Source organism: Fonsecaea erecta, assembly GCF_001651985.1.
Source record: "Fonsecaea erecta strain CBS 125763 chromosome Unknown Scaff1, whole genome shotgun sequence".
NCBI lineage: Eukaryota > Fungi > Ascomycota > Eurotiomycetes > Chaetothyriales > Herpotrichiellaceae > Fonsecaea > Fonsecaea erecta.
Window position 1 is genome coordinate 4,489,550 of NW_017387244.1, and position 24,060 is coordinate 4,513,609.

General features: G+C 54.5%; 10 protein-coding genes across 10 annotated transcripts; 4 read left to right on the forward strand and 6 right to left on the reverse strand.

Moving 5' to 3' along the window:
* Window positions 1-702: 702 nt before the first annotated feature.
* Window positions 703-1,729, forward strand: AYL99_01610 (hypothetical protein; the record flags this gene model as incomplete). Its single annotated transcript, XM_018833126.1, has 2 exons — window positions 703-722; window positions 781-1,729. 2 exons carry the CDS (start codon window positions 703-705, stop codon window positions 1,727-1,729), a joined length of 969 nt encoding a protein of 322 aa, XP_018699005.1.
* A 329-nt stretch (window positions 1,730-2,058) lies between these two features.
* On the forward strand, window positions 2,059-3,069 carry AYL99_01611 (hypothetical protein; the record flags this gene model as incomplete). The annotated part of the gene is made up of 1 exon (XM_018833127.1): window positions 2,059-3,069. One exon carries the CDS (start codon window positions 2,059-2,061, stop codon window positions 3,067-3,069), a length of 1,011 nt encoding a protein of 336 aa, XP_018699006.1.
* Window positions 3,070-4,296: 1,227 nt separating this feature from the next.
* On the forward strand, window positions 4,297-5,061 carry AYL99_01612 (hypothetical protein; the record flags this gene model as incomplete). Its single annotated transcript, XM_018833128.1, has 1 exon — window positions 4,297-5,061. One exon carries the CDS (start codon window positions 4,297-4,299, stop codon window positions 5,059-5,061), a length of 765 nt encoding a protein of 254 aa, XP_018699007.1.
* Window positions 5,062-5,081: 20 nt separating this feature from the next.
* On the reverse strand, window positions 5,082-6,422 carry AYL99_01613 (hypothetical protein; the record flags this gene model as incomplete). Its single annotated transcript, XM_018833129.1, has 1 exon — window positions 5,082-6,422. The coding sequence occupies one exon, from the start codon at window positions 6,420-6,422 to the stop codon at window positions 5,082-5,084; it is 1,341 nt and encodes a 446-aa protein (XP_018699008.1).
* A 567-nt stretch (window positions 6,423-6,989) lies between these two features.
* AYL99_01614 (hypothetical protein) lies at window positions 6,990-10,868 on the reverse strand (the record flags this gene model as incomplete). The annotated part of the gene is made up of 1 exon (XM_018833130.1): window positions 6,990-10,868. The coding sequence occupies one exon, from the start codon at window positions 10,866-10,868 to the stop codon at window positions 6,990-6,992; it is 3,879 nt and encodes a 1,292-aa protein (XP_018699009.1).
* A 1,671-nt stretch (window positions 10,869-12,539) lies between these two features.
* On the forward strand, window positions 12,540-13,418 carry AYL99_01615 (hypothetical protein; the record flags this gene model as incomplete). Its single annotated transcript, XM_018833131.1, has 1 exon — window positions 12,540-13,418. The coding sequence occupies one exon, from the start codon at window positions 12,540-12,542 to the stop codon at window positions 13,416-13,418; it is 879 nt and encodes a 292-aa protein (XP_018699010.1).
* Window positions 13,419-13,664: 246 nt separating this feature from the next.
* On the reverse strand, window positions 13,665-16,982 carry AYL99_01616 (hypothetical protein; the record flags this gene model as incomplete). Its single annotated transcript, XM_018833132.1, has 3 exons — window positions 13,665-15,623; window positions 15,679-16,523; window positions 16,574-16,982. The coding sequence occupies 3 exons, from the start codon at window positions 16,980-16,982 to the stop codon at window positions 13,665-13,667; spliced, it is 3,213 nt and encodes a 1,070-aa protein (XP_018699011.1).
* A 1,058-nt stretch (window positions 16,983-18,040) lies between these two features.
* AYL99_01617 (hypothetical protein) lies at window positions 18,041-18,418 on the reverse strand (the record flags this gene model as incomplete). Its single annotated transcript, XM_018833133.1, has 2 exons — window positions 18,041-18,214; window positions 18,266-18,418. The coding sequence occupies 2 exons, from the start codon at window positions 18,416-18,418 to the stop codon at window positions 18,041-18,043; spliced, it is 327 nt and encodes a 108-aa protein (XP_018699012.1).
* Window positions 18,419-19,994: 1,576 nt separating this feature from the next.
* On the reverse strand, window positions 19,995-21,433 carry AYL99_01618 (hypothetical protein; the record flags this gene model as incomplete). Its single annotated transcript, XM_018833134.1, has 5 exons — window positions 19,995-20,051; window positions 20,108-20,375; window positions 20,425-20,741; window positions 20,790-21,338; window positions 21,407-21,433. 5 exons carry the CDS (start codon window positions 21,431-21,433, stop codon window positions 19,995-19,997), a joined length of 1,218 nt encoding a protein of 405 aa, XP_018699013.1.
* A 612-nt stretch (window positions 21,434-22,045) lies between these two features.
* On the reverse strand, window positions 22,046-23,864 carry AYL99_01619 (hypothetical protein; the record flags this gene model as incomplete). The annotated part of the gene is made up of 5 exons (XM_018833135.1): window positions 22,046-22,186; window positions 22,260-22,354; window positions 22,433-22,986; window positions 23,044-23,574; window positions 23,632-23,864. 5 exons carry the CDS (start codon window positions 23,862-23,864, stop codon window positions 22,046-22,048), a joined length of 1,554 nt encoding a protein of 517 aa, XP_018699014.1.
* Window positions 23,865-24,060: the final 196 nt, after the last annotated feature.

A 24,060-nucleotide genomic window follows, 5' to 3' on the forward strand; every position in this document is an offset into this window, starting at 1 on the left:
GTGAGGCTAAATTACGGGAGTCGAGCCCTGGAAAGGCGGCCTCAACGGATCGGCTGCTAGTGGAGGGCAAGTGACGAAGTGGTTGGTGGATAGGCACAGATGGCGAGATCAGTGGTGAGCACCAAGCGCCGCACGGGGGGGGGGGGGGAAGGGGAAGGAGAGGGGCGGCGTTCTACCTGCGATAGGCACGCGTTAGGGTTCCAGGGTTTGAGCTGGTGGGGGGGAATGGCGGGGTTCGGGGCTGCCCTGAATTGTTTAGGTACAACATATACCTGGCCTCGTCCCGGGACTTAATAGTCAAAAGCTACTGTCGGTTCCTGTGAATTATTACAGGGTGCCATCTTGACACGTATTCAACCTCAATGTCGCCGACCTCACCCATCGCAAAGGACATGCAGCCCCCTCACCATTTGATGCGCTGCAGTAAGGCTGGCAAATGATCGCATGCCTCAAAAGATAGGCCATCCCCCATGGAGTTGGCTCAGTGACGCACGTCACTCACTCCACGTCCTGTCACTGGCATGCTTCAACTCATTCGTCCTTACATGCAGCCTGCCGGCCGCGTGATGGTACCTATCAAGCTACCATGCTGCCTGCGTACCCAACGTGCTTCTATCGTGGTTTAATCGGTGAGCTTTCCAGTGACTACCCTCTTCCTTCTGTCTTGTCCGTCAGTGTCTTGATCTACATCACGCCGCAGTCATGTCTATCCCCGACTACAGGTAGGTTCTCCACGAGTCTGATCTCTGTCGGAGATGATGGATCGCTGATGCTGGATAGCTTTGCCGATTCCAAGCCTTTCAAGTTCCTCGTCGGTCCCGCACGCAGAGCCTTCTACATGCATTCCAGACTCGCTTCACAGCTGTCCATTGCCATGGACAAGTTACTCAATGGTGATATGATTGAAGCAAAGGAAGGATTCGCAGTGTTTGAGGACACAGATGAGGAAACCTTCATTCGCGTCATCCAGTTTGCCTACACAGGTGACTATACGGTTGCTGAGCCAGATATCGTGCTGTCCGAGTCAGACATTGTTGTCGATAATCCAACCGGTCCCGCGGATCATGAAGTACCAGTTGCAGCCGTTGATTCATATCCAATCGAATATGATGTCCCTCAAGCCGCAGAGCCCAGGGAATTTGGGCTAGAAATATCTGAGCCAATCTCATCTCAGTGGGATTTCAATGGCCTCGGGCAGAGTCGCAAGAAGAAAAAGAGCAAGGTGCGCTCTATCGTGTGGCCCGAGGATGAAAGTTTTTCTCCTCCACCCGCCGTTGACAGGGGGAAACCAAAGGCAGAACAAGTATGGGACTCTTTTAAGTGCAAGGCACACATAGCGGAGAAGGCAGCATGGAAGCCGCAAGTCAACGAGGACCATTGCCAGGATTACACGCCCGTCTTTCTCTGTCACGCCAAACTGTACGCCTTCGCCGACCAGTACAGCATCGAGCCCCTCCAGGACCTTGTCCTACAAAAGCTTCGGCTCACGCTCTCATGGTTCAAACTGCATCGACAGCGGGTCGGCGACGTGGTCGAATTGCTGAAATACACCTATGACAACACCCCACCTCACGAGCAGGAGATTGACCGGTTGCGTAACTTGGTCTCGGACTACCTGGTCTGCCACATCAAAAAGATCGCAGGCGACGTGAAGTTCACCGAGTTGCTCGAAAATAGCGATCTGGTCAAGGACTTTCTGCCCAAGCTCTTGAAAGCGTGGTTGGATTGAGGTAGAATTGCCCATTGTCATGAGGAGGCGCAAGGACAAGCCGTGAAAGGGCTGCAGTACGGTGTATTGGGTAGGTATCTATCTACCTTCTACATCAGTGGGCTAGTGAGGCTCACATAGTGGCACCAATACATATGTAATAGTGGCGGCGCGAGGGCGTCAGATTGAATTCATTCCCCGCGCTGTTCTCCGCCTGTGAAATCACATTATCTACACACTCTGCACCAGTACTGCCACCTTCACAACAGATCTGTACATTCTGAACACCCCTCAGGTATACATACATACAGCTCTACTACTCAGGCTCACCTATAACAGGAAAATTAAAGATGGCGCCCTCGAGAATCTCTCCAGACCCGCCCTCAGAAACCATCCCCCCCGTCGGCCTCACGTCCAAACAGGTCGCCTCGTTCCAGCGCGACGGCTACCTCATCATTCCGTCGTACCTCTCGCGCGAGACGTGCCAGACGCTCCTCGCCAAGACGCAGCAGCTACTGAGCGAGTTCCCGCTGGAGGATCACCCGATGACGCGGTTCACGACGGGGACGGACGCGGCGGGCAAGCCGACGGCCAAGAAACACGTGGGCGACGACTACTTCCTGACGTCGGGCGACCAGGTGCGGTTCTTCTTCGAGGAGGACGCGTTCGACCCGGCCACGGGCGCGCTGACCAAGCCCAAGGAGCGCGCCATCAACAAGATCGGACACAACCTGCACGGCCGGGTGCCCGAGTTCGCGGCCGTGTCGCATGTGGGCGAGGTCGGGCGCCGCAACGCCGCCGTCGCCCGCGACCTGGGCTACCGCGACCCGCGCCTGCTGCAGAGCATGGTTATCTGCAAGCAGCCCGAGATCGGGGGCGCGGTGCCGCCGCACCAGGACAGCTCGTTCCTGTACACGTACCGCCCGTCGGCCGTGGGCTTCTGGATCGCGCTGGAGGACGCCACGGTGGAGAACGGGTGTCTGAGCTTCGCGCCGGGCAGCCACCGGCGGGCACCCATCCGCGACCGCTTTGTGCGCCGGGCGGTCGACGGGTCGGCCGGCACGACGTTTGAGAGCGTGCCGGACGAGGACGCAGCACGCTGGCCGCGGAACTTTGAGCACGACGCCGCCGACCGCCCCGGGAACGAGGAGGAGCAGTACGTGCTGGGGGAGGTCGAGGCCGGCAGCCTGGTGCTCATCCACGGCAACATCCTGCACAAGAGCGAGAAGAACACGAGCCAGAAGGGCCGCATCATCTACACGTTCCACCTTATCGAGGGCCAGGAGCATTACGACGAGAAGAATTGGTTGCAAATTCCCGGGGGACCGGAGGCATTTACGAAGCTGGACGGGAAATCGTAGTCACGGAGGGAGGGAGGGAGGCAGGAAAGAGAGGGCAGAGGGACAGAGAGAATGATAGACTTCATTCACCTATCCTCTGATCTGGTCGATTCTTTTCTTTTCGTCGTCACTATCTCCGTCTCCGCGCTGCACCACATACATCCCCGTGAATATGTGTGTGTCTGTCTGTCAGCACACGCATAGATACGCAATAAATATGCCTAGCTATCGGCCGACACAGCCAGCCTTTTCGACCGATTGAGGTCTGAAGAGCCAAGTGAGTCGAGTCGAGGCCGCATGTGAGAACGAGAGAATAATTGAATGAATGAGTGATAGAGTAATGGGTATGAGAGTACTACCTAGTGAGAGAGAGTAGTTGCACCCAATACTAGGAGTACTGCGGCGAGTAATCCCATCTCTTACGACTCCTGCGGCGCCTCCCTTCCTGCCTTTGATCCCTTCCCACTTCTTAGCCTACCTACCTACCTCCCTACCGTATACACCTCCTCCCCTCTACTTGACTTTCGCGTATCCTTGTGTACCTAGCTAGCCAGCCAGATTCAAAGACAGAAAGGAGACGGTTTCGATTATTTCGGACCACCAACGACAGACAGACCACGCCCCAGAGTGTCAGTCCGACCCCTCGACTCCCAATGCTGCTTGCTCCATCGAGTCAAAGTCAAGTAATAAGTACAAATCAAATCAAGTAAATACCGCGTCGGGAAGGTCTTGGTCGTTCGGAGATAAAGTTGTCGCCTCCGTATCGGTTGCAGACCGAAACGAAGTCCCCTAGCAGCCATAGTGGGCTTCATAATGCTTACCAAAACCCACCTTCTACTCCGTACAGATATACAGTATATACATAGCTCATCATTTGCCGGTACTGGATATGTACTGTACTGTACATGACGGAATACTGTACCGTATGTCCTTACCGGGGTAGCCGGGGTAGAGAATACCCGACTTTCTCTCTGCTGCAGCCCGCCTCCGGTGACGTATCGATCCGATCTTCACACTCTTTCTTATATATTAATTTCAGGGTCAATCGACAACAACACCGCTTCTGCTCGGTATTATCGTCGTGGTTCTTCCAGATAGGATTTTATCTTCGAAGAGAACTGGGTCTCTTTCAAATTGAAGTTGACTTGACACAACACAAAACAAAACAAAAATAAACAAAAAACCATCTACTCAATCCCATCTGCTGCCCCTCCTTTTTCCCTCGACTCTCTCTCTCCCCCCCCAACAATGTCCCGACCACACCTCCAGACCCGCCCCTCCAGCGTCGTCGCACAGACCAAGACCATCATCCTCGTCAGCGGCGGCAATACAGGCATCGGCTACGAGATTGTCAAGAGACTCGCCGGCGACAGCCCCAACAACCACGTATTGATGGGCTGTCGCGACACCCACAAGGGTGAAGAGGCGGTGGCGAGCATGGGCGCTCCCATCAACGTCAACCCAATCCAACTTGACATCACCGACGACGAGTCCATCGAACACTGCTTCCTTGCCATCCAGCAGCATTTTGGCCGACTGGACATTCTGGTCAACAACGCCGGGACGGCCGCCCAAACGCTGCCCCCGGACGCCACCCTGCGGCAGAAATACGACCTCTGCATGAGCGTCAACGCCACCTCCACCGCCGTCATCACCGACAAAATGGCGCCGCTCCTCGAACTGTCCAGGTTGCCCAAAGTCATCTTCGTGTCCTCCACCTTGGGCTCCCTGAAGACCACGCTGGACGTCGGCATCATGTACAAGGGGCCCTGGTACAACACGAGCAAATCCGCCGAAAACGCCATTGCTGTGTACTATGCCAAGCTGTACCCCCAGTGGAAGGTCAACAGCGTGTGTCCGGGTTACCGCGCGACGGGGTTGAACGGTGCAGAGCTGGGGAGTGAGGAAATGCATCCGAAGTTGGGAGCTGTGAGGGTGGCCGAGTTGGTTGCTGAAGGGCCCGATGGAGTGACAGGGACGTTTTCGAGGGCGGGCGGTGAGATACCGTGGTAACACCTCCCCTCCCCGAAACTTCATGAAAGGAGGCTCACACGCTCTTCTGCATCATCGGGCGTTCCAACGTGTCTTCTTCTTCTCTTTGTTGCAGCTCGTTGCGTTAGATAGCTGGACAGTTGAAAGCTCCAATGGCAGCACATGCCGGCGGAGAAGCCGATGGCGTCGTTTTTGAACGCAATAAGCAGGCCAGCCGTCACCAACATGACAGTCCATCTCTGCTTCTTTTCTTCGTCCGTGATATCAATGCGTCTCGCTCCGGACCCTTCCTTGCTTAGGTCTCGCGCGCGGGGCGTGTTCAGACTCTCCCCAACACTGGCCAATTCCAGTCCGGCCGCGATGATCATGACCGACAGGAATGCCAGAGGGAATCGATGTAGAACATCTGTAAGACTCTCGCCGAAAAGGATGCCCAGGAGCAGCTTCAGGAGGCCGAGAAAGATGATACTGGCCCCTGAGCGAGCACCAAATCGATATTGTGCCGCCAACCCCCCCGAACCATGGCACACCGGCATGGCCCCGAACCAGCATCCGAAGAGATTCATGCCGGCCACACTGACGCCGATGGCCGTGACCGTAGGGGTTTCAACGTCCGGGAGGAGATCAGTGGCGAGGTGGGTGACGGCGATGATGGAGTTGAGCGTCGTGAGCGGTAGTTGGCCGATGCCCGCGTCGAGGATCCCAGTCTTCCACTCCCTTGCCGACGGTGCATGGGTGTATGGACGCCACATGTGGAATCCTGGGAGGCGGTGCCTGTCGTCGGCTGTTATTTGGATCATTGCAAACGCCACCCCGACGAGGAACAGGATCAGGGCGTACGGCGTCCGTGGGCGCAGATTGATGGCGAAGAGAGCGAGGAAGGCCAGTGTCATCCATAGATAATTGTCTGCCCAGGACGGCGTCGTCCACGACAGGGACGAGAGTGCCTTGGTGCCTGCTGCGATGATCAAGCTCAACCCAGCCCCGACCTGGATTCCCTTGACCACGGGGATGGGGATCACCCGTGTGAACCACGACAGAAGACCTGTAACGCTGAAGAGCAGGATGCAGCTGGAGACGAAGATGCCGGCCGCTGCCGTCTGGCCCGCGGTCAGGGACTTGAGGATCGCGACGGCGGCGATCGCCTTCATCGGCTGCACCGGCAGCGGGATCCCGAAGCAGGCACCGGTCAGGATGTTGTACACGCCCGAAAAGATGAGGGTGGTCGTCAGGGCGATCTGGCGGCCTTCGGTCAAGGCAATGACGATGGGGAGGAACGTGCCCAGGTCACCCAGCGAACCCGAGATCTCGTTCCAGGGCTGTCGGCGAAACGTCGACCAGTTGTGGGCGGCGAGGAGCCGCAGGCGGGCAGACGGACTCATCGTGGCTTTTTACGAACGAACACGGCTTCACGCCCCGAGTCTTGAACAACAACAACAATTCGTGTTGGTTATGAAAGAAGAGAAAGAACCGGAAATGGGCCGACAGGATACAAATAATCAAATAATTAATTAATCAATTAACTTATTAGTCGTTGTTGGTTCAAGGTTATGGATGAAAGATCAAGCAAAGCCCGTGCAAGCCAATCAGAGGCTGCAATGGGCACATGATGAGGCTTCCACGCGCACACAGAGTCACACCCAGTCATTTGGTCTATACAATAACCACAGGGAACATCAGGGGACTGAATCACTCCATTCAATGGTTCAGCCGGAAATCAATCATTCGTTGCTCCAGCAGGGCTATTTCTCTGTACAAGACAAACGCAGATCTTTTCTCATCTGGCAGTTAGCTCCAATCGAGACCACTCTCCGGTCGTACACAAACACACACCACCCCCATTAGTGAGCTGGCCCCAGCTATCTTCTATAATACAGGTCACACAAAATGTCCAAGGTGGAAAGAAAGCAGGCATGCAGCTCTCATCCTTCACCCACTACAATGGCCCTCTAGCTCTGGTTGATCATGTTTCGGAAGTCATCATTAGTCTTCTTTCCGCTTTCTTTCTCTGTGTCTGCTGCACTCGAGCTCTCCTTCTCATTCGCGGCGTGTAAAGCGATTGACCTCTGGCCCAAATGTCCTCCCTTCTTCCGAACACCTGGCTGTGCAGGGCGTTTGATCGGGCCACTGGTAGGCTTAGCAGCGTTTGGAGCAGGGCGTCGAGCAAACTGTTCTGTCTTGTGTTCCGGCTTTTGCTGCAGCATGTCCTTCTCCGTGGTGACGCGAATGTGGCGGCCCGGAGTGATTTCCAGGTTGTCGAGCTCCATCATCGCTCGCCCAGCATCTGGGATATTCTGAAACTCAATGAAAGCGCCCGAATGATTGGTCTTCAGGGTGACTTTGCGCACAGGACCAATCTTCTCCGCCACAGACTTGATGCGGCTTTCGTTCACAATGTCGGGGACATCACAAATGACAACAGTCCGCTCACGACGGTCCTCTCTCGTGTCTGGATCCACAGTCTTTGGTACACTCGCGGTGTCGGAGGTAGCGTCCGGCTGCAGAGACGGAGATTTCGATCGTCCGTTGATGCTCTTGGCGGACCGGCCGTCCCGGTCAGATGTGACATTGACGGTGAGTTTCCGGCCCTGGAACTCCTCGCCATGCATGGCCAGAGCTGCCTGTGCTTCCTCTGGACGAGCAAACGTCACAAAAGCAATACCCCGGTTTCTAGAGGCGTTTTTCTGATCCTTGGGAAGTCGGAGCTGCTCGACAGTCCCATATTTGGAAACGAGCTTTTCAACGTCCTCGACGGTGGCCTTGAACTGTAGCTGACCAATGAAGACCGTACGCCCGTCGTTGCCCCGCTCCTTTCTCGGCTGTCGTACTATCGGATTCGAGATTTTGGCGACTAATTTCAACCCATCAATGTCTTTGTCGTCCAGCTCGGTCGCAGCCTGCGCGTCCGAAGGTCGCTTGAACTCGACGTAGCAAAACCTCCGCTTCTTATTGCGTTGAAGAGAAGGAAAGCGGACGTTGACGATCTCACCGTACGAACGGAACAGGTTACGGATATACGATTCATCGGCGGCGGCAGGGTAATTCGTGACAAACAGCGTCGATCCCGTGTTGAGGATAACAGAAAGCTCCGCGCCTTCAAACTCACGTCCATCTCGGGAGAGGGCGAAAGAAGCCGCATCGGCATCTTCAAACTCCACAATGACACTGTTCTCCTCGTCTTGTAAGAGTTTCACCTGCTTGACGGTTCCACAGCTGCTGAAATACTGCCGGATCTTGGTTTCGCTGACATTAGGTGGGATGTTCTGCACAAGCACGCTGGCGTGTTCGCGATCGCGTTTCAAGTCTTCGGGGGGAGGTCGATCCGGTTCAACCGACGGTTCCACAGGCTCTTCGTTCCGTTGTCTTTTCTTGGCCTCTTCTTCCTCCACCTCTTCGTCTCGCTTGCGCTTCCCGATGTGGAGACCATTGGCGACCTCCTGTGTCCGATGAGCAACTCCCTCTTCGGCCTGTTCCCTTTGCGCGGCGACCTCGGCTGCGTGAAGGACTTCTCGTTGCCGCTTTGCTGTGAGCTCTTTCTGAACTTTCCGTACCAGACTGACGGCGCTTTGCAGTTCATCTGCATCCTCATAGTCCTCGCAGTGATTCAACAGTGCTTCCACGAGTGGCTCTGGGTAGTCCAGGCCGGGATGCTGGAGCCCTTGTTTCAGAACTCCCACCGCGAAAGGGGAGGAGGAGAGCGTGTCCAGTCGGTCGGGTCCTGGTCGTTGGAGCAAGGCAATTTGCATGGATTTCTGCATTTCAAACTCATAGTAGCGCAGCCAGAACTTGTAATACTTGCCGTAGTCAGCCACAGCGTCGTTGAACTGTGCACCTGCATTGTCGAGTCGGCGCTGGGACTTGAGGTATTCGACGTATTTTCGCTGTAGCCGGAATGAAGGATCAAATGCGCTTCCAATTCCCAACTTCGAAGCCAGGCTATGCACGGCCTCGATAGACGACCGAATTCCCATTTCCGCAACATCGGCATCCTCTTCAATAGCATCAGGGCGTCTGGTCCGCCGCAAGAGATAGCCACACCACGCATCGTGAACGACCAGGGCCTCCTCGATGCCTGCGGCGTCCAGAAGCCCAGTGCTGGTGGCCTTGTGCTTGATCTTCTCGGTTTCATCGAATGGTTCTTCTGCAAGTTCGGAGGTCAACATGTACTGTTTCCACAGCGACCCAGACCACGGACAGTGTTTCGTGGCTCGAGCCAAGACATCCCGCAAACCCGGCTTCGACTTCTCGATCAGATAGTCGATATGTTCTTCCCAGATTGCAGGCACCGAGGGGAAGCGAAGTTCCGCACGTTCGTAAAGAGCGTCAACCATGTCGAAGAACGGGTTTCGAACCTCCTGCGCTTTTTTGCCCCGACCTTTCCGCTGCGTCCGTGGCTTGTCCTCCTCTGCACGCTCCCACTCGATATATTTCGAGAAAGCTTGGTATTCAAAAGCAGTGTCTCCGGCGGTTTGGGCCTCCGCCAGATTCATCTCCAATGCATCTCTGTCATTCCATATCTTCTTGGCATTGGCAGAGTCTCTGAGGTTTGACGCCATGATCTCCTCGTACTGATCTGCTGGTACATTGGCAGAGACAAAGGTTGAGAATGCCTGGAAGGTCTGCTGCCATTCAGCATGCGGTATGCGTAAACGGGTTTCGAACAATTCAAGAACAGCAGTGGCATCGCTCGAGGACAATTTTTGACTGACGTCACCAAAACGGACAGTCATGTACTTGTTCCAGACCTCATGACTACGGCTCATGTCATGCTTTGTTCGTTCGACGGCTTCAGTCCATGTATCCAAGACAATATTCCAGTCGAAGACCTCGCGGCCAATCAATCGTTCGGTGTCGACGTCGCCCTGGGCGTCCCCGGTTGAGTCGAGGGCCCATTTGTGGCAGTACGAGACCCAATCACCGTAAGTCGTCCACAGTCGAGTGCTACCGTACTCCTCCGTCACTGCGCGCCTACACTTGTCCACGACAGCCACTCGCTCGTCCGCTGTCTGTGCAAGGATACTCTCATCTTGAAGCCAGTCCAGCCACTGTTCCTCGCCAACTGCAAAAAGCTTGTCCAGGTTCTCACGGGCTCGCCGAAGGTCAGCGAGGAGGTCATATTTTCGAGGATCTCCGTGAGCGTTCGGACTAGAAGAGGGATAGATGTGGTCGACAAAACCCTGATGCAGGATTTTGATGATTTCCTTGTGGGCTTCATACGACGACGGGGTTTCTTGAATGTGGGCAGCCAGCACAGCCAGTCTTTGTTGCGCCTCGACCGGGAGAGTGGTATCGGTGTAGTCTGCTCTTATTACCGCTTGCGGCGTCTCAACCATGTTTATGTCTATGGACGCGCGCGGGTTTGAGGTTGCTCCAGCAGATGTGAGGTGAGGGAAGAGACCCGAGGATGATTTTTGGCTATCGGTCGACTCGCGACTGATCAGATTAGGCTTTGATGAATTGAAGTCTGCCAAGGTCTCCATGGTAGGTGTGGACGAAGACCGAGGCAAATGAGCAGACGCGGTACCGGCAGGCACAGGGCTGATGAGCGGCGACGAGTGCGGAGTCTGCTGAGCCGGACTTCTGACATGGGCAGGAATGCTCGACGGTGGTTGAACAGAGCGACCTAGCGGCGAGCTCACCAAGCCTGCGGACCCGGACTGCGTTCTTGAAACATGCCTGAGTGGCGACTGCGGCTGTGACTGTGACTGCGAAAGCGAATTGGTAGTCGACGCCGAATGCGAATTCGTGAGACTCGGAGTGCCAGTTGAAGGAGTGAGAGAATTGGCGCGAGGATTGTCGGACGGAGAAAGAAGTGAATTGATGTCCATGGTCGCACCGATATTTTCTCTGGATTAACTTTAACTTAATGCAATGAATGGCCCTGTTCCAACTCTTTCCAACTTGATGATGCCCCGGCCTACTGACGAGGCCATGCTCCTCTGTCAACGAGGACTTGATAGACCTCAGATAAGGTAACGCAGGATAGGTGTGGAGGGGCAGGAAATCAACCCGAGGCGGTTGAGTTTTATGCGCGTTGTTGTAGACGAGGATACGGAACGCCGTGGGCAAGGGTTACTCCAGGGTTTATGGGGCGCAGGAAGAGCAAAAAAGTTCAAGAATGACGGAATGTCAGAGAGCTACTGCAGGAAGCAGGAATATCTTGAGCTGGATGCTGGATGAAAGCTCCGGGTACACGGGCGAACAGGCAGACACTGCACAAAAGAGGGTTGTAGGCCTTGTCACCTGGTCGAGGCCGGGCTTGTTGCCCTGGGCTGGGAGCTCGTGGGCTTGGGCCTTCCAGCCCTCTAGCGCCCCTTCTAGTAGTTCCAGGTGGTCCTTAGGTGGCCCTGACGATCGCTTACGCTGACTAAAGCCCAACCACGGGGACACCAGTGGGTGACCAGGAGCCGGTACCCGACACCGGGCTTTTCCCGGGCGCCCAACGTTCGCTGGTGACGTCCTCTGCCAAGTTGTAACGGTCTGGGGCGGATGGGCTAGACATTATTACTGTACAAGCACCCTGGCTCGCCCTGGCACCCAACGGGGGTTGTACCAAAAGTTCATTCTGCATGGCCATAGCGTTCGTGCGTTGCCCATGTCGACTCCGCTCAAAAGCTGCTGTTTCAATAGCCTTTTCGTCAACCTAGACACAAGATCCTGCTCATTCGGTAAGACCACCTTTTGATCAAGCTATGGTCTTCCTTCTCGTGCAGGGCGCAATCCCATGGGAATTGCCGCCAGATTTGTAGAACCCCAATGTGAGCCACGGCGACCCCTTTCAACTGTCACTTTACAGTAGTAGATCGTATGGGATGAGCAATGATCTATCTCCATGCTTAGGCCAACGGTAGTCTGTTTCTCCTCCTTGAGCGGCACTCATTGTTAAGCTGTAGAGATTCAGGGGTGATGCGGCAGGGTCCAGGACCATGGTTGGCACGAGGCGTACAATCTCAAACGTGGCAGAACATTCAACGATACATTGCTCGCGCACTAATGTTATTCAAGAAATCAGAGAGGAAAGGCTCTTCCCAAAAGGGGGCGTGCTCGGTCCAGGGTTTACGTTGTTCCGTTTGCCAAGCACTTTCTTTCAATCCTCCATCTGGAACGTCTGTGAGAACTGGTTGCGGGCTGGGTTCAATCGCAACGAAAAAGCAGCTAAGACTGCAACTGAGCTCATTCTGAGCTCAAGCTCATGCTCAAGCCCATCATGATGAACACTCAACATATGTCTCTGCGACATATTTGCAGAAGCAGGTTTCCCGTTTCCCTCGATTCCTTGCAGACTGACTGACTGCGTCGAAGCTTGCCAATCACGAACAGAGCCTTCGCCTCTGATCGAGCTGTGCCGTCGAACGACCTCTCTCCATCTCTCGTCAAGAAGATCGATTCATTCCTCCAATTTCCGACGCGCCTCCGCCGATTCAGAGAGGCCGTCCGCCAAACAAGCTCCTAGCAAAGCGATCGAACCAAATGCGAAACCAATGACTCCGGTGGAAAGAATGAAGGCCGCAGCGCGAAGAGCTCAAGACAAGTTGAATGAGCAGCGAAAAGACTACGAGGCAAACGCCACTCAAGGAGGTCTCGCTCCTTCCAGCGCCTTTGGTCGAGAATTGAAGCGCAAAGCCTTCCAACCCACCGGCCTGCTCGTCGAAGATGCCTTTGAGAAGCGTAACCCCACCAACATGGAACAGGCTCTGAACCCGCGTCCCGGGGCCCGTCTGCGATGGCAACGGAAGATGGTCATCCGAGAAATAAGACATCGGGGCCGGTTGTCAAAGGAGATGATCATAGCGAGGACCGAACGCAGCCATATGTCTCGATCTCACTTTTTCAAGACTTCGATGAAGAAGCTGGCGCCACTTGCCCGTCAGATTGCCGGCAAGCCTATCGACGAAGCGATCCTTCAGATGAGGTTTTCCAACAAGAAAGTGGCTCAAGACGTCCGCCAGCACCTCATCCAAGCCCGGAACGAGGCCATCGTTGTCAAGGGCATGGGTTTGGGTCGTGCGGAACTGGAGAATCAAAACGCAGAGCTCCTCCAGTCCGACCCAAGCGAGACACCGCCCCTCCCTCACCAGACACCACTGAAGACGTACAAGAAGGGCGTCGCACCTGATCCAACCGACATGTACGTGGCCCAGGCCTGGACCAACCGTGGGCCTTATGGTCAAGAACCAGACTATCGCGCCCGAGGACGGATGTATATTATGAGACCCCCACACACGGGAATCACCGTCCTGTTGAAAGAAGAGAAGACCAGGACGAGGGAGAAAGCTGAGAAGGAGGCACGGGCATTGAAGAAAAGACTGGGCAAGAGCATGTGGGTACATTTGCCTGACAGGCCTGTCACTACGCAGCGTCAGCACTTGTTGTGGTAGACACTGCAACACTATTGTATCAGGACGAAGCATATCGGCTTGTTTTGTAAAGGGGTTTTTTGTTTCATTTTTTAGAGAAAGGAAAATCTGTAACAAAACCATTCTCCATACCGAACAGACAGTCTCTCGATTAGCTTTTCTCTCCCGAAGTCCTGCTAATTTTTGCTCTGATACCTTCAAATCCTCGCAATCCGAACTCTGCACCAACGAGTCCAGTATACCTCCACACTTCCACCACTAACTACTTCAGTCAAAGACGTCGACCGCATAGCGCTCACCCCTCAGATCCTCCCACCATTTCAGTGCCTTTTCATGGGACAGGGCCTTGCCGCTCTTCTCGGCGCGCTCCACGGCGATCTTGGCCGCGACGTCCGCGACGCCCTTGCCCACGGAACCGCTGCCGCAGATGTACGCCCTGGCGCCCTCGCTGAACAGCTTGTTGAGTGTCTCGCGCTCGCGCCAGAGTCGGTCTTGCACGTACTTGCACCCCTCGGAGTGCTCGGGCTCGCGGCTGAAGGCGTAGAACAGCTTGACGGCGCCCTGCTCGGCCCATTCGTCGAGCTGCTTGGCGTGCAACCGGTCCTTGTTGTGGAAGCGGCATCCGATGAACAAGAGCGCTTCGCCGAACGCGTCGCGGTTCCCGCCGACAGCGGCGATGCGGACGGCGCGTTCTTGGACGAATCCCAAGAAGGGCGCGAGACCCGTGCCGGCGCAGACCATGATGATCGGCGTCTTGGTGTCCAGCGGTAAGTGGAAGCTCGGATGTGACTTCTTGATCATCAGCTGCGCCGTGGAGCCCGCCGATAGAGATTTGAGGTAGTTTGTCGCAACGCCAACGTGGCTGGTGCCGGCGCCGACCACGGTGTATGTGATGCTGACCTTGGTTGGGTCGTGGAGCGGCGAGGACGAGATGGAATACTGGCGGATGCGCATGGGGGTGAGCATGGAGAGGTAGGCGGCAAACGGGAGCTCGATGCTCGGATACTTCTCCAGGATTTCCAAAACGGACGAGGGCCCCGTGATCTCCGAGACCTCCTTGCGAACTGATTCATCTTTGGCGTACTTGCTGAGAGTTGCAATGTGCTTGCGGCTGGCAGGATTGTTCAATTCCACGTACGCCCCCAGCACGGCTGAGATCGCAATAGGTATTTCCGTTGGAATGGTGGTATGCGCGCCTTTGGCCAGTGTCATGAATGCATCCCACGGGAGTCCAAATCGGCGGAGGACTCTCGAGATTGTCTGGACATTGTTGACTGGTAGCAGAGCGAGATAGTCTCCAGCTTCGTACGTCATGTTGGTCGGGAGTTTGAACTCGGTGTGTCTCTTCTCTGGGATCGAGGGATCGGTCAACAGCTCATTCTCCAAAACCAACGCCTCCTGCACGTTATGCCGGAGATGGGATGCGCGAGCGCTGGTGCTGATCTCCATGTCCAACGCCCCGGGGATCTCGTCAGCTCCAGCGTCGACAGATAGAGTAGGCCAGAGCTTCTCGTCCTGCCACTCGTCGAAGTCGTCGAACACCTTCCCCTCGGCGACATCGGATTGTCCGCGCTCTGCAATTTGCTTTGCTCCTTTCGCAGCCAACTCGGAATCAATCAGCTTCGGGATTTTCTGAAAAGTGCTAACCCAGTCGCGATGGCCACAGCCGAAGACAGCGAATTGGACATTCTTGACCTTGCCAGCATCCACCGTCTTGAGCCATTCCACGAACCCTACGGCGTTGTCGGGAGGATTGCCCTCGTAGCTTGCAGTAATGACGATGACGGGCTGGTTGCTGGGGAGCTGGTCAACGGCAGCGTCCAGAGATTTCACGGTGGCGTTGAAGCCTCGATTCCCTGCACTGTTAGCCAGACCCTGCGCCAACCCTTCACAAGTACCCGAATTGGATCCGTAGAGGATCAACATTGGCTTTCCCGCGTCACCAGCTTTCTTGGCCAGAGCGCTGCGTTCCTTGTGATGGGCGTCTTCAGTTTCGAGCCCTGCGTACATCTTCCGCTCCAATTTCACGGGATCGATGTCGTCGCGTAAAGTGGCTCGGAGAAACAAGTTGTCTGGCTTGATGGTCAAGGTCTGTCTGATTTGCAGTTGATACGACGGGTCGTCCAATCTGACGTTGAAGTTCTGAAGAATAAGAGCAATAGCCAGAATCGCTTCTTGCCAGGCAAAAGGGCGCCCAATGCACCCACGAGCGCCATTTCCGAACGGCTGACAATCAGTTAGCAGCGGATTTACCATTCCGTCGGGTAGGTTTAGAATTTACCTTCCAAGCGTTGGGTGGCAGTTTTGCAAAGTTCTCTCCATACATTCTCTCAGGCTTGAATTCGTCGGCATCCGCACCATAGACAACCGGATCACGTCCGATTTTCGATAGCATAGCAATGATGGGACGGCCAGCCGGAATGGTGTATTTTCCAGCGAGGACCACGGGCCCAGCGACGGTGTCCAACGATTTAACAGCGAATCCGGGAGCGGTGGGCGTGAGTCGAAGGGTTTCTCTCATGATTGCTTCGATGTAGGGCAGCTTCGAGACGTGCTGGACTGTCACCGGACCCTTACCAACCACACTGTCAACCTCCTGCTGAGCCTTGCGCATTGCATCGGGGTTCTTGCAAAGCTGGTAGAAGACAAATGAAAGCAGGCCCGAAGTCGTTTCGTGTCCAGCGATGAGGAAAGTGATGATATTGTTGATGATGCTCTCATCCGTCATCTTCTCTCCCGTCTTTGGGTCTTTTCCGAAAAGCATGGCATTGAGCAAGTCTTTCTTGTCGACCGGGTTGGCTCGGCGGAAGTCAACCATTTCCTTGGCGACGGTTCTCATCGTGTTGATGTCCTCATAGTACTGGCGTTCGCTCGATCTGCTGAGAAGGGTTCCAATTCTCGTGCGTTGAGACCGGCGTCCAGACTCCACCAAGAAACCGACCATTGCATTGACAAAGGGGTGGAGTTTTTCTGAGTAAAACGAATTGAAGCGCTTGCCCATGACACATAGCGCGATGGAATCCAGGGTCAGTCGAGTGAAATCGTCCGTGACTGCGATCTTCTGATCGGGCCCAGCGCGCGCCCACTTTGCGACCAACTGGGTGGCGATGTCGTACATCTCGTCGTCTAGAAACATCAGCGGCCTACATCAATTCACGTGCGGAGAGAGACCATACACATATCGTGAATACCGATCGGACCAAACGCAGGCACAAGGATGCGATGAGCGACCTCCCAATCATGCTCGCCATGGTAGGCAGTGAAAAGACCATTTCCTACCCCGTTGCGTACTTGTTCCAGGGCACCCGACACGGATTTGCAGAAGCGTTTTTCATCACAGATCTCATTGAGCAGTTCGACCGAGCTGATGATATACCTGTCGGAACCGAAGACAGTCAATTTGAAGATGGGGCCTTTAACGCGAATATCAGCAACATACTCGGTCTGTATCAGCGGCAGGGGCATCAAGGTCTCACCATACTTGTCCGCCAGGTGACGGAGACTCTGATTGGCGTTGTTTGGATCAATGTCCAACACGTTGCCCAAGATTGGAATTCCGGGAGGCGATGGAATTGGGGTGGACATGTTGTCGGCCTCTCAGCTGGTGTCGACAGAGAGGACAGCGTAGTAACGAATCACGATCAAGCGATTTGAGACGTGGACTGATTGACAGGGGAGCAAACTCTGGGGTCGACAGAGGTATTTAAGCATGTTGGATGGAGGTCCAACTCGAGCTGAGCAGTAGGTTTGTGGTATTTATTGACTTTCCGGCTTGGCTTCAGCTGTAAAGGGTTTGTTCGATGTTTCGCAACAGTTGGCATGGCATGGTGAGCAGGTCCGTGCCACGTCCCACGGTTGACTAAGGTGCAGCTATTTCCTTTCGTGGGAAAGGCGATCTGTGAAGCCGCCATGACATGCATGCGGGACTATGATCCAAGCAGGGACGCAGGGATCAGGTACCGGATGAATTATTGGCCCGTCAATTGGATGGATATTCCACGGGCACACAGCCCAGCAGCATCAGCTAGGACGGTTTCGAACCGAACACGAGCCTCTTTCAGCGTTGACTGTGTTCGGCAATTTTTACTTTCTACTACCCAGAGAGGCGAGCACGAGATACGAGATGCAATGCGATGCGGCGCGGCATTACCCAACATTTGACTAAGCTCTGGCTCGCAAGCTTTACGGGAGATGGAATGGGGACAAGGGCGCTTTAACCAAGCCACTAACTCTAGCCTAGTTAGGCTTAGGATTTTGCAGAAAATCACATGCGGCGAAAAAGCGGATCAAAAGCGGCGCAAGATGATGGGTTCATAACTCCGGTGGCCGGGCTATGGCCGGCTTCTCGCAACACTGCCACCACCACCTTCTTTCGACGGCAAACGCCGTCACCACCATTGTTTGCATGATGACATCAACAGACACTGTTCTCTCTCCCTCTCTATATTACAGCCGGTAACCTAACAGCCTTCTAGGGATCCGTATATATTCCCCCTGGACGCAAAACCCAGGTCACAACATCAAAAACATTTGCGGCCAAAAGCAAGATCCAGCTCCAGCCTCACCAACCGGGAGGGTACGTAATAATCATATCTTCAGACATCACTCGGTATCCGGCGTCTTCGAGTCGATTTGGACCCGGATTAGCCATGGTCTGGAATCAATTCGTATCCTCCTTCGCTTGGCAGCGTCACTGCCGCCAGGGTGATGGCAACCGCACATAATGCTTCAAAACTCCATGAAACTGTACACATGGTCCAACTCTTGTCGAGATACCAGCCGGAGAAAAACCGCTCGTCGTTTTCGTACAAATATGCCTGTCGCGGGGGTCAGCTGCGGGATGCGCCATGAAGCAGGCCACTGCTCACCATCAACGCCATTCCAATGGCCTGCACAAACGCTGCCAATGCTACCAATATTGTGAGGACGCCCCAACCTTGTTCTCTTTTCTGCTTTCCACCCACAAGCAGAACGGCAAATGCGGCAAGTGTCATGCCCTCCAGCACCACTGCAAAGGACATTAAAAAGCCCACTGACCTCCACATGCTGCAGAAATATCGATCGTCGCCCCGGCAGTCTTCATACCGGGGGAATTGTGTACAATGCCAATTGGAGGTCGTGGTGTATGAGACGTTTGAAGGAGGTAGGTTCGTATTCGAGCATCTTCGGTGCAGTCCGTAACTGTAGCGTATCGAGGTTCCGTGGTTCTATTCACCCGTCAGGCACAACCCGTATCTCTCAGGGACATCCACTCACTGTGCTCCCGTCGAATGCTATCCAGTCGGGGATGACAATTGACGCAATTGTCATTCCTGACGCTAGACAGATGGTCAGCAGTCGGTCCAATGATCAATGGATTGAGATGCGCATGCCTGCGAGGAAGATGAAAAGAGCTCCCGAGAAGACGATGCTCCTCGTCAGCATGCCAGTGTAATTGCTGCCATGCCCACTGGGCACAAGTGTAAAGTCCGCCATCCTCCCCAATCCCGCCACAAAAAGGAGTGTATGCCAGCTCTTGCTTGGGAATTATAGCTGCCCGGATAGATGTGCCGTCCGGTTCTGCAATGAGGACTCGGTGGAAAGGCGGATAAACTTCAATCTCAGAAAGTCTATCACAGTTTGGTAACGCAAGTGCGAGGAGTGGGAGAATGAGGTAGGTGCGTCGTCGCTAAAGTCGTGATTGAAGCGGGTCGTGATGAGCTCGACGGAGATAGCACTCTCATCGATGTCGGTGTAGGATTAGTTGCCCAACACGGCGAAAATGAGGGCGGCCCTCAATTCCCAGACATCAACGCTGCTTGCTAGAGACCAAGAACGATATAGAGGAGAACAACAATGACAAACTCGACGATGTCCACGATCAGGATTTGTGTTGCAGGACGAATGAGAAGTTGCAGGCAACCTCTTTACAAGCAACTCCACTCGATGGATCGATTTGAGGGGGAAGTCTATCTCCGCCAAGCAATGACGACAAGGTGATTCGACCATAGAAACAACTTCGCATCTGCTATGGTGTTTTCATTCCCCGTATCAGTTTACACAGCAGACATTGTCCCCCTCCGACTGCAGCCCACGCAACCTCGTCGGCGCCCGAAGATACTTTGACGTGCTTTTATGGCCAGACCAACGTCGCTATTCCTGCGGCTCGGGATGTTCGCCGGATTCCCTTTCCAGCCAATACGCGCTTTCCCCCAGGTTAGGAATCGGCCCCCAATCTCCACGACATTGAGTACCTAATACCGAACCCTCCTTTCCCGATGTATCCAGCCAGGGACAAAATAAGGATAAATCACCTAGACCAACCGACGGTGAATGACATACTACTTTCAGTTTCGATCTGTAGCTGTGTTCAGAGAGCCTTCTTGGTCAAACTGGGTCCACGACGTGGCTTTGATCTGTACAATCAGGGCAAAAAGAACAACTGCAATAAAGCTCTTATGTGGGAAGGGAAGGTGAAGTTGTCGACGCAATTCGCCCTGGCTGCCTTATTTGCTAAAGTACCAGGAACACGACTTCCTACAGTGGTTCCAAGACTAAACCGTCAAGGACCAAGAATCTAACCATCGTCGACAACTTAGTCCACCTCACCGACCCGGCCTACGCCGCCCCAGCCGTCAAGTACTCTCGAAAATCCTCTCGCAATACATTTGTTCCCTGGAAAAGGTGTCAGCACGGATACTAAACCCCTATACAGCACACATCTCTCTCACCTGTGCCATCTGGCGCGCCAGTTCTTCATCCTCTTCCATCTTCTTGCAGAAGTTCCAGAACTCTTGTCTCTCCGACTCCGCTTCCTCCAGACAGACACGTCGGAAATTGGCTCGAGACATGGGGTCAATAATTTCGGCCCATTTCTTGCGTCGGACCTCGCTGTACTTGTCCAGAATGCTATCATCTGCCTTTCCCTCTTTCAACGCTACGAGAGCATCAAACAAGCTCCCTACGTCAGCAATACCGCCGGTGAGACCCAACCCACCGCTACAACCGGTATGTCAGCCAGAACCGTTTACCATGCCGGAGAACTTACAAAGGGTTGCACAAATGAGCAGCGTCGGCGGCGAGCAAAAATCTTCCCACTCTAAAAGAGTCTGCACATCGTTGGTGTAGCTTGTACGGGCTGGCGCTGACGAGCTTGTAATCTCCCGGCTTTGGGTTTCCTGGCAGGATTTTCTCGTAACGTTCGGGCTGCCTTGCCAGGTATTCCTCGTTCGACAGCCCCCATACGTCGCCGTACGTTACTCTCCACAGTCCGTCTTGAGTGATCCGAGCTGCCATATACCAGTCATTCTCATCGATAATGAAATTCGAGTCCCAGTACCCGAATTTGTGGAAGTCGTAATATACCTGAGGACTCTCAGTCTTTTATCTTTTTGTCTGGCCAGAAGAACTCACATTAGTAGCGATGATCTGCTTCTGGAGGGTCTCCCCAGGATAGTTCAGGTCACCAAACAGCGACCGCCTGATCTGGCTGTTTGCCCCGTCACAACCGACGATGTAGTCGGCGCCAAACGTCTTCTTTCCTTCCGGCGTCTCGACGTGGACCCTCGCCTCATTATCGTCCTGGTCGATCGAGACGACTTTGTGGTGCCACAAGATTTCGGCGCTTGGTTGAGCCAGAAAATGCTGAAGAAGGATGACGTCGAGTTGATCCAGAGGCAGACAAACCATGGGAAATTCTATGTCGAAGCGACTTCGAATACCCGCGATAAACGTGCCATCGGGGTGGCGCCAGCAGACTGCATCGGGATGGATTCCCTGTGCCTTGACGTCGTCGAGCACTCCAGCGCGATTCAATTCGTAAACTGCTGAGGGAGCATAGTGAGCCGCTCGGGGATTCTTGTCGAGTTCGCCAGCTGCCTCGAGGAGTTGAACCGTGACTCCTTGCTTGGCCAGAAGGATCCCTAGCAGCAGCCCCGAAGGGCCAGCACCAACGATGATGACCTAAGAGTGCTCGTCAGGAGAAGAAACCATTCACGCCTTGCTGGCTGGGGGGAGTGAACTCTACCCACCTTGTTGACGGGTGTTTGCTTCCCCATTGTTCGACTTCTTGTAGACTATTACCACTACCGTCCCAGCCACTTGTTTGTCGTGATGTCTGTGGTGCTAGAAGGGGTGGCTGGGAATATATCAACTGTCTTATGTCTCCCCAGCCCAGACTTGTATTGCTCCGATGCTTGGACACAAGTGGCACCACCGAGGCTGCAAACACACCAAAAAGCCCCACTGAATATTGACCAGAGAGGGAAAACGAAGCAAGGTCCGGCGAACGATTTGTCCAGGCCCGTTTAAGCACGCCAGGCCAAGATTGTCAGAGATCAATTGTTTGGATTCAGGTCACAATACCCCAACTGTCCGTGCATTCCAGGGGATATTGTTGTTGTCTTCCGGCAATACATGTATGCCCCTGAAAGCTACCCTTCCACCCTTCACGACGATACAATACATTGCCTGGGGAGGTGGGGTTTTGTTCCTCCACAATGGAAGTCCACATTGAGTTATCAAACAGGAAGTAGGAACATGTGGGGTAACAATATCCACTAACCGCATAGTTGCCCAAGGAGGTATTACCATACGGACTATGGAAGATACTGTTCCCGAGTCTAGGCTACTCCAACTCACCACCATGCACAAGCGAGGAGCCAGATCACTTAGTACTTGGTATCCACAGCAGCTCTTCCCTCCCTTTCGATCAAGGCTGCGTGCTCAGGGCTACGAACTCTGATCGAGACGTCGAAGGGTGCGAATCGATGTTCTCCCCAGTTGACCTGAAACGAGTCGATTGGCTTCCCCTGTAGAGAGCATTGTTAGTGGAAAAACTACAGAGTGCAAAGCACGGGCACCACGGTCACAGGGTTAACTCACGGGAACGCCTTCAAAGTCGAAACAGTACAGCAACCGGGCCACCACGATCCAAACGTTCGTCTCTCCCACATTGTATCCGGAGCAGACGCGTCGACCTGGTTTGTCCCAAAGGTGAGTTCGCGTCTTAACTACAGGTTTCTCCTGGGAGAGTCAGTGGGGGGAAGCTCACGTACCTGGTCCAAAGCTCCAATGTCCTTTCAAAACGTGGTCGAGGTCGTCGTTGAGGAATCTCTCGGGCCAGAACCGTTCAGGCTGCTCATATTCTCGCGGGTCCATGGCGATGGCCGTCGCATTCCACGTGAACAGTGTCCCTGCGGGGAATTTATAGCCTTCGTACTCGTCGTCCTGGATGAGCATGTGCGGCACGCCAATCTCGGCGAATGGCCGCCATCGAAATGCCTCTTTGACCGTGGCGGTGATGTAGGGCAGATCGATGCGGTCCTCGAAAGTCGGAAGACGCTCAGCCTTCCTGCCACAGACCCTGTCGAGGGCTTCCCGCGCCGTTGCCACCCACCGCTTGTCGAGGACCGCGGCCGCCATCACCTGGCTGATGGTCATGCGTGAGGTGTCACTGCCCGCCTCCATGAGAGATCCCAGGGCGAAGTACGTCTGAGTCGGCCCGTAGCTCTTCGTTTCGGGATCCCTGAGAAACCTGGTGGCGAAGCAATCCCTCGCGGTCCCGTTTTTCATTTTCTGCTGCAATTCCTCTACCTCCCGTCTGTAGATGCTACATCCCGGTCAGTAACATAACGCGCTGACAGCGTGCCGAATTGGGGGAGCTTACTTGACAGTCTTCTGGAACATGGCCTCCCCTCTGGGCCGCCACCACTGCAGAGGCTTTGGCAGCTTTTCCAGGAAGGTCAGCGAATCCACGAGGTTCGCCGAGGGCTGGATGGCCTCGATGATGGCGTTGGACGTCTCGAAAAGTTCGCGGATCTTGGGGTCCTCCAGCTCCATGCGTTTGCCGAAGACTACGCTCATGATGACCGAGTTGGCGAAGCGCTGGGTGGCCGAGTACCACAGCTCCGGGTGGTGGAGGAAGTCGTAGAGGAGGTGCTTGGACTCGATGTCCTGGAAGGGCGCAAAGACAGGGGAGTTCTGCTTGTTGAGGATCGAGTGCATAATGCGACGGATCATGCGCCATCGTTCGCCGTAAGGCATCAGCAGAATGCGATTGTCGCCCGAGAGCACACCTGACGCCATGGGCATGTATTGGCGCGACGAGTAGATGGACGACCGCTTCTCCATCAAGTCGTTGACAGTGCGCGACGAGTTCAGAAACACCCACGTCTTACCGCCAATGCTGCATGTGAACCTGACCCCCTGAGTTCAGCCTTGTCAAAAATCTCCATCAAACAGTGCGGTTTCTTACATCTCGCCGTACTTCCTGGCCATTTCCATGCCCCACAGCCCTTGCTTCAAGGGAGGGAGCTGAAAGGTATTGCCGAATACTGGGATCCCGGGAATCCGTGGCGGCAACTTGTATTTTCGCGCCTTGACATATTCGTTCAACCTCCAGACTACAACGAGGACTGTGGCGCTCAACAGAGCAATCCCAAGGACGGGATGCCGCGCACCAAACGACCAAAGGTGCCGTTCCGCCATGTTGAAGTCTCGTGGCAGGGGGAATAGATACTCTCTGTCTGTCGACCAACCTCTCAAGGCCCCCGGACCGAGTGATTTCTACCCGTCTTGCAACCTCATATTTGAACATTCATCAAAGTCTATCGCCGCCTCCCATGGGAGTCCAGACTCAATTGATGGTGTTCGACTCCGCCTGCACAGCCTGATGGTGGGGCTT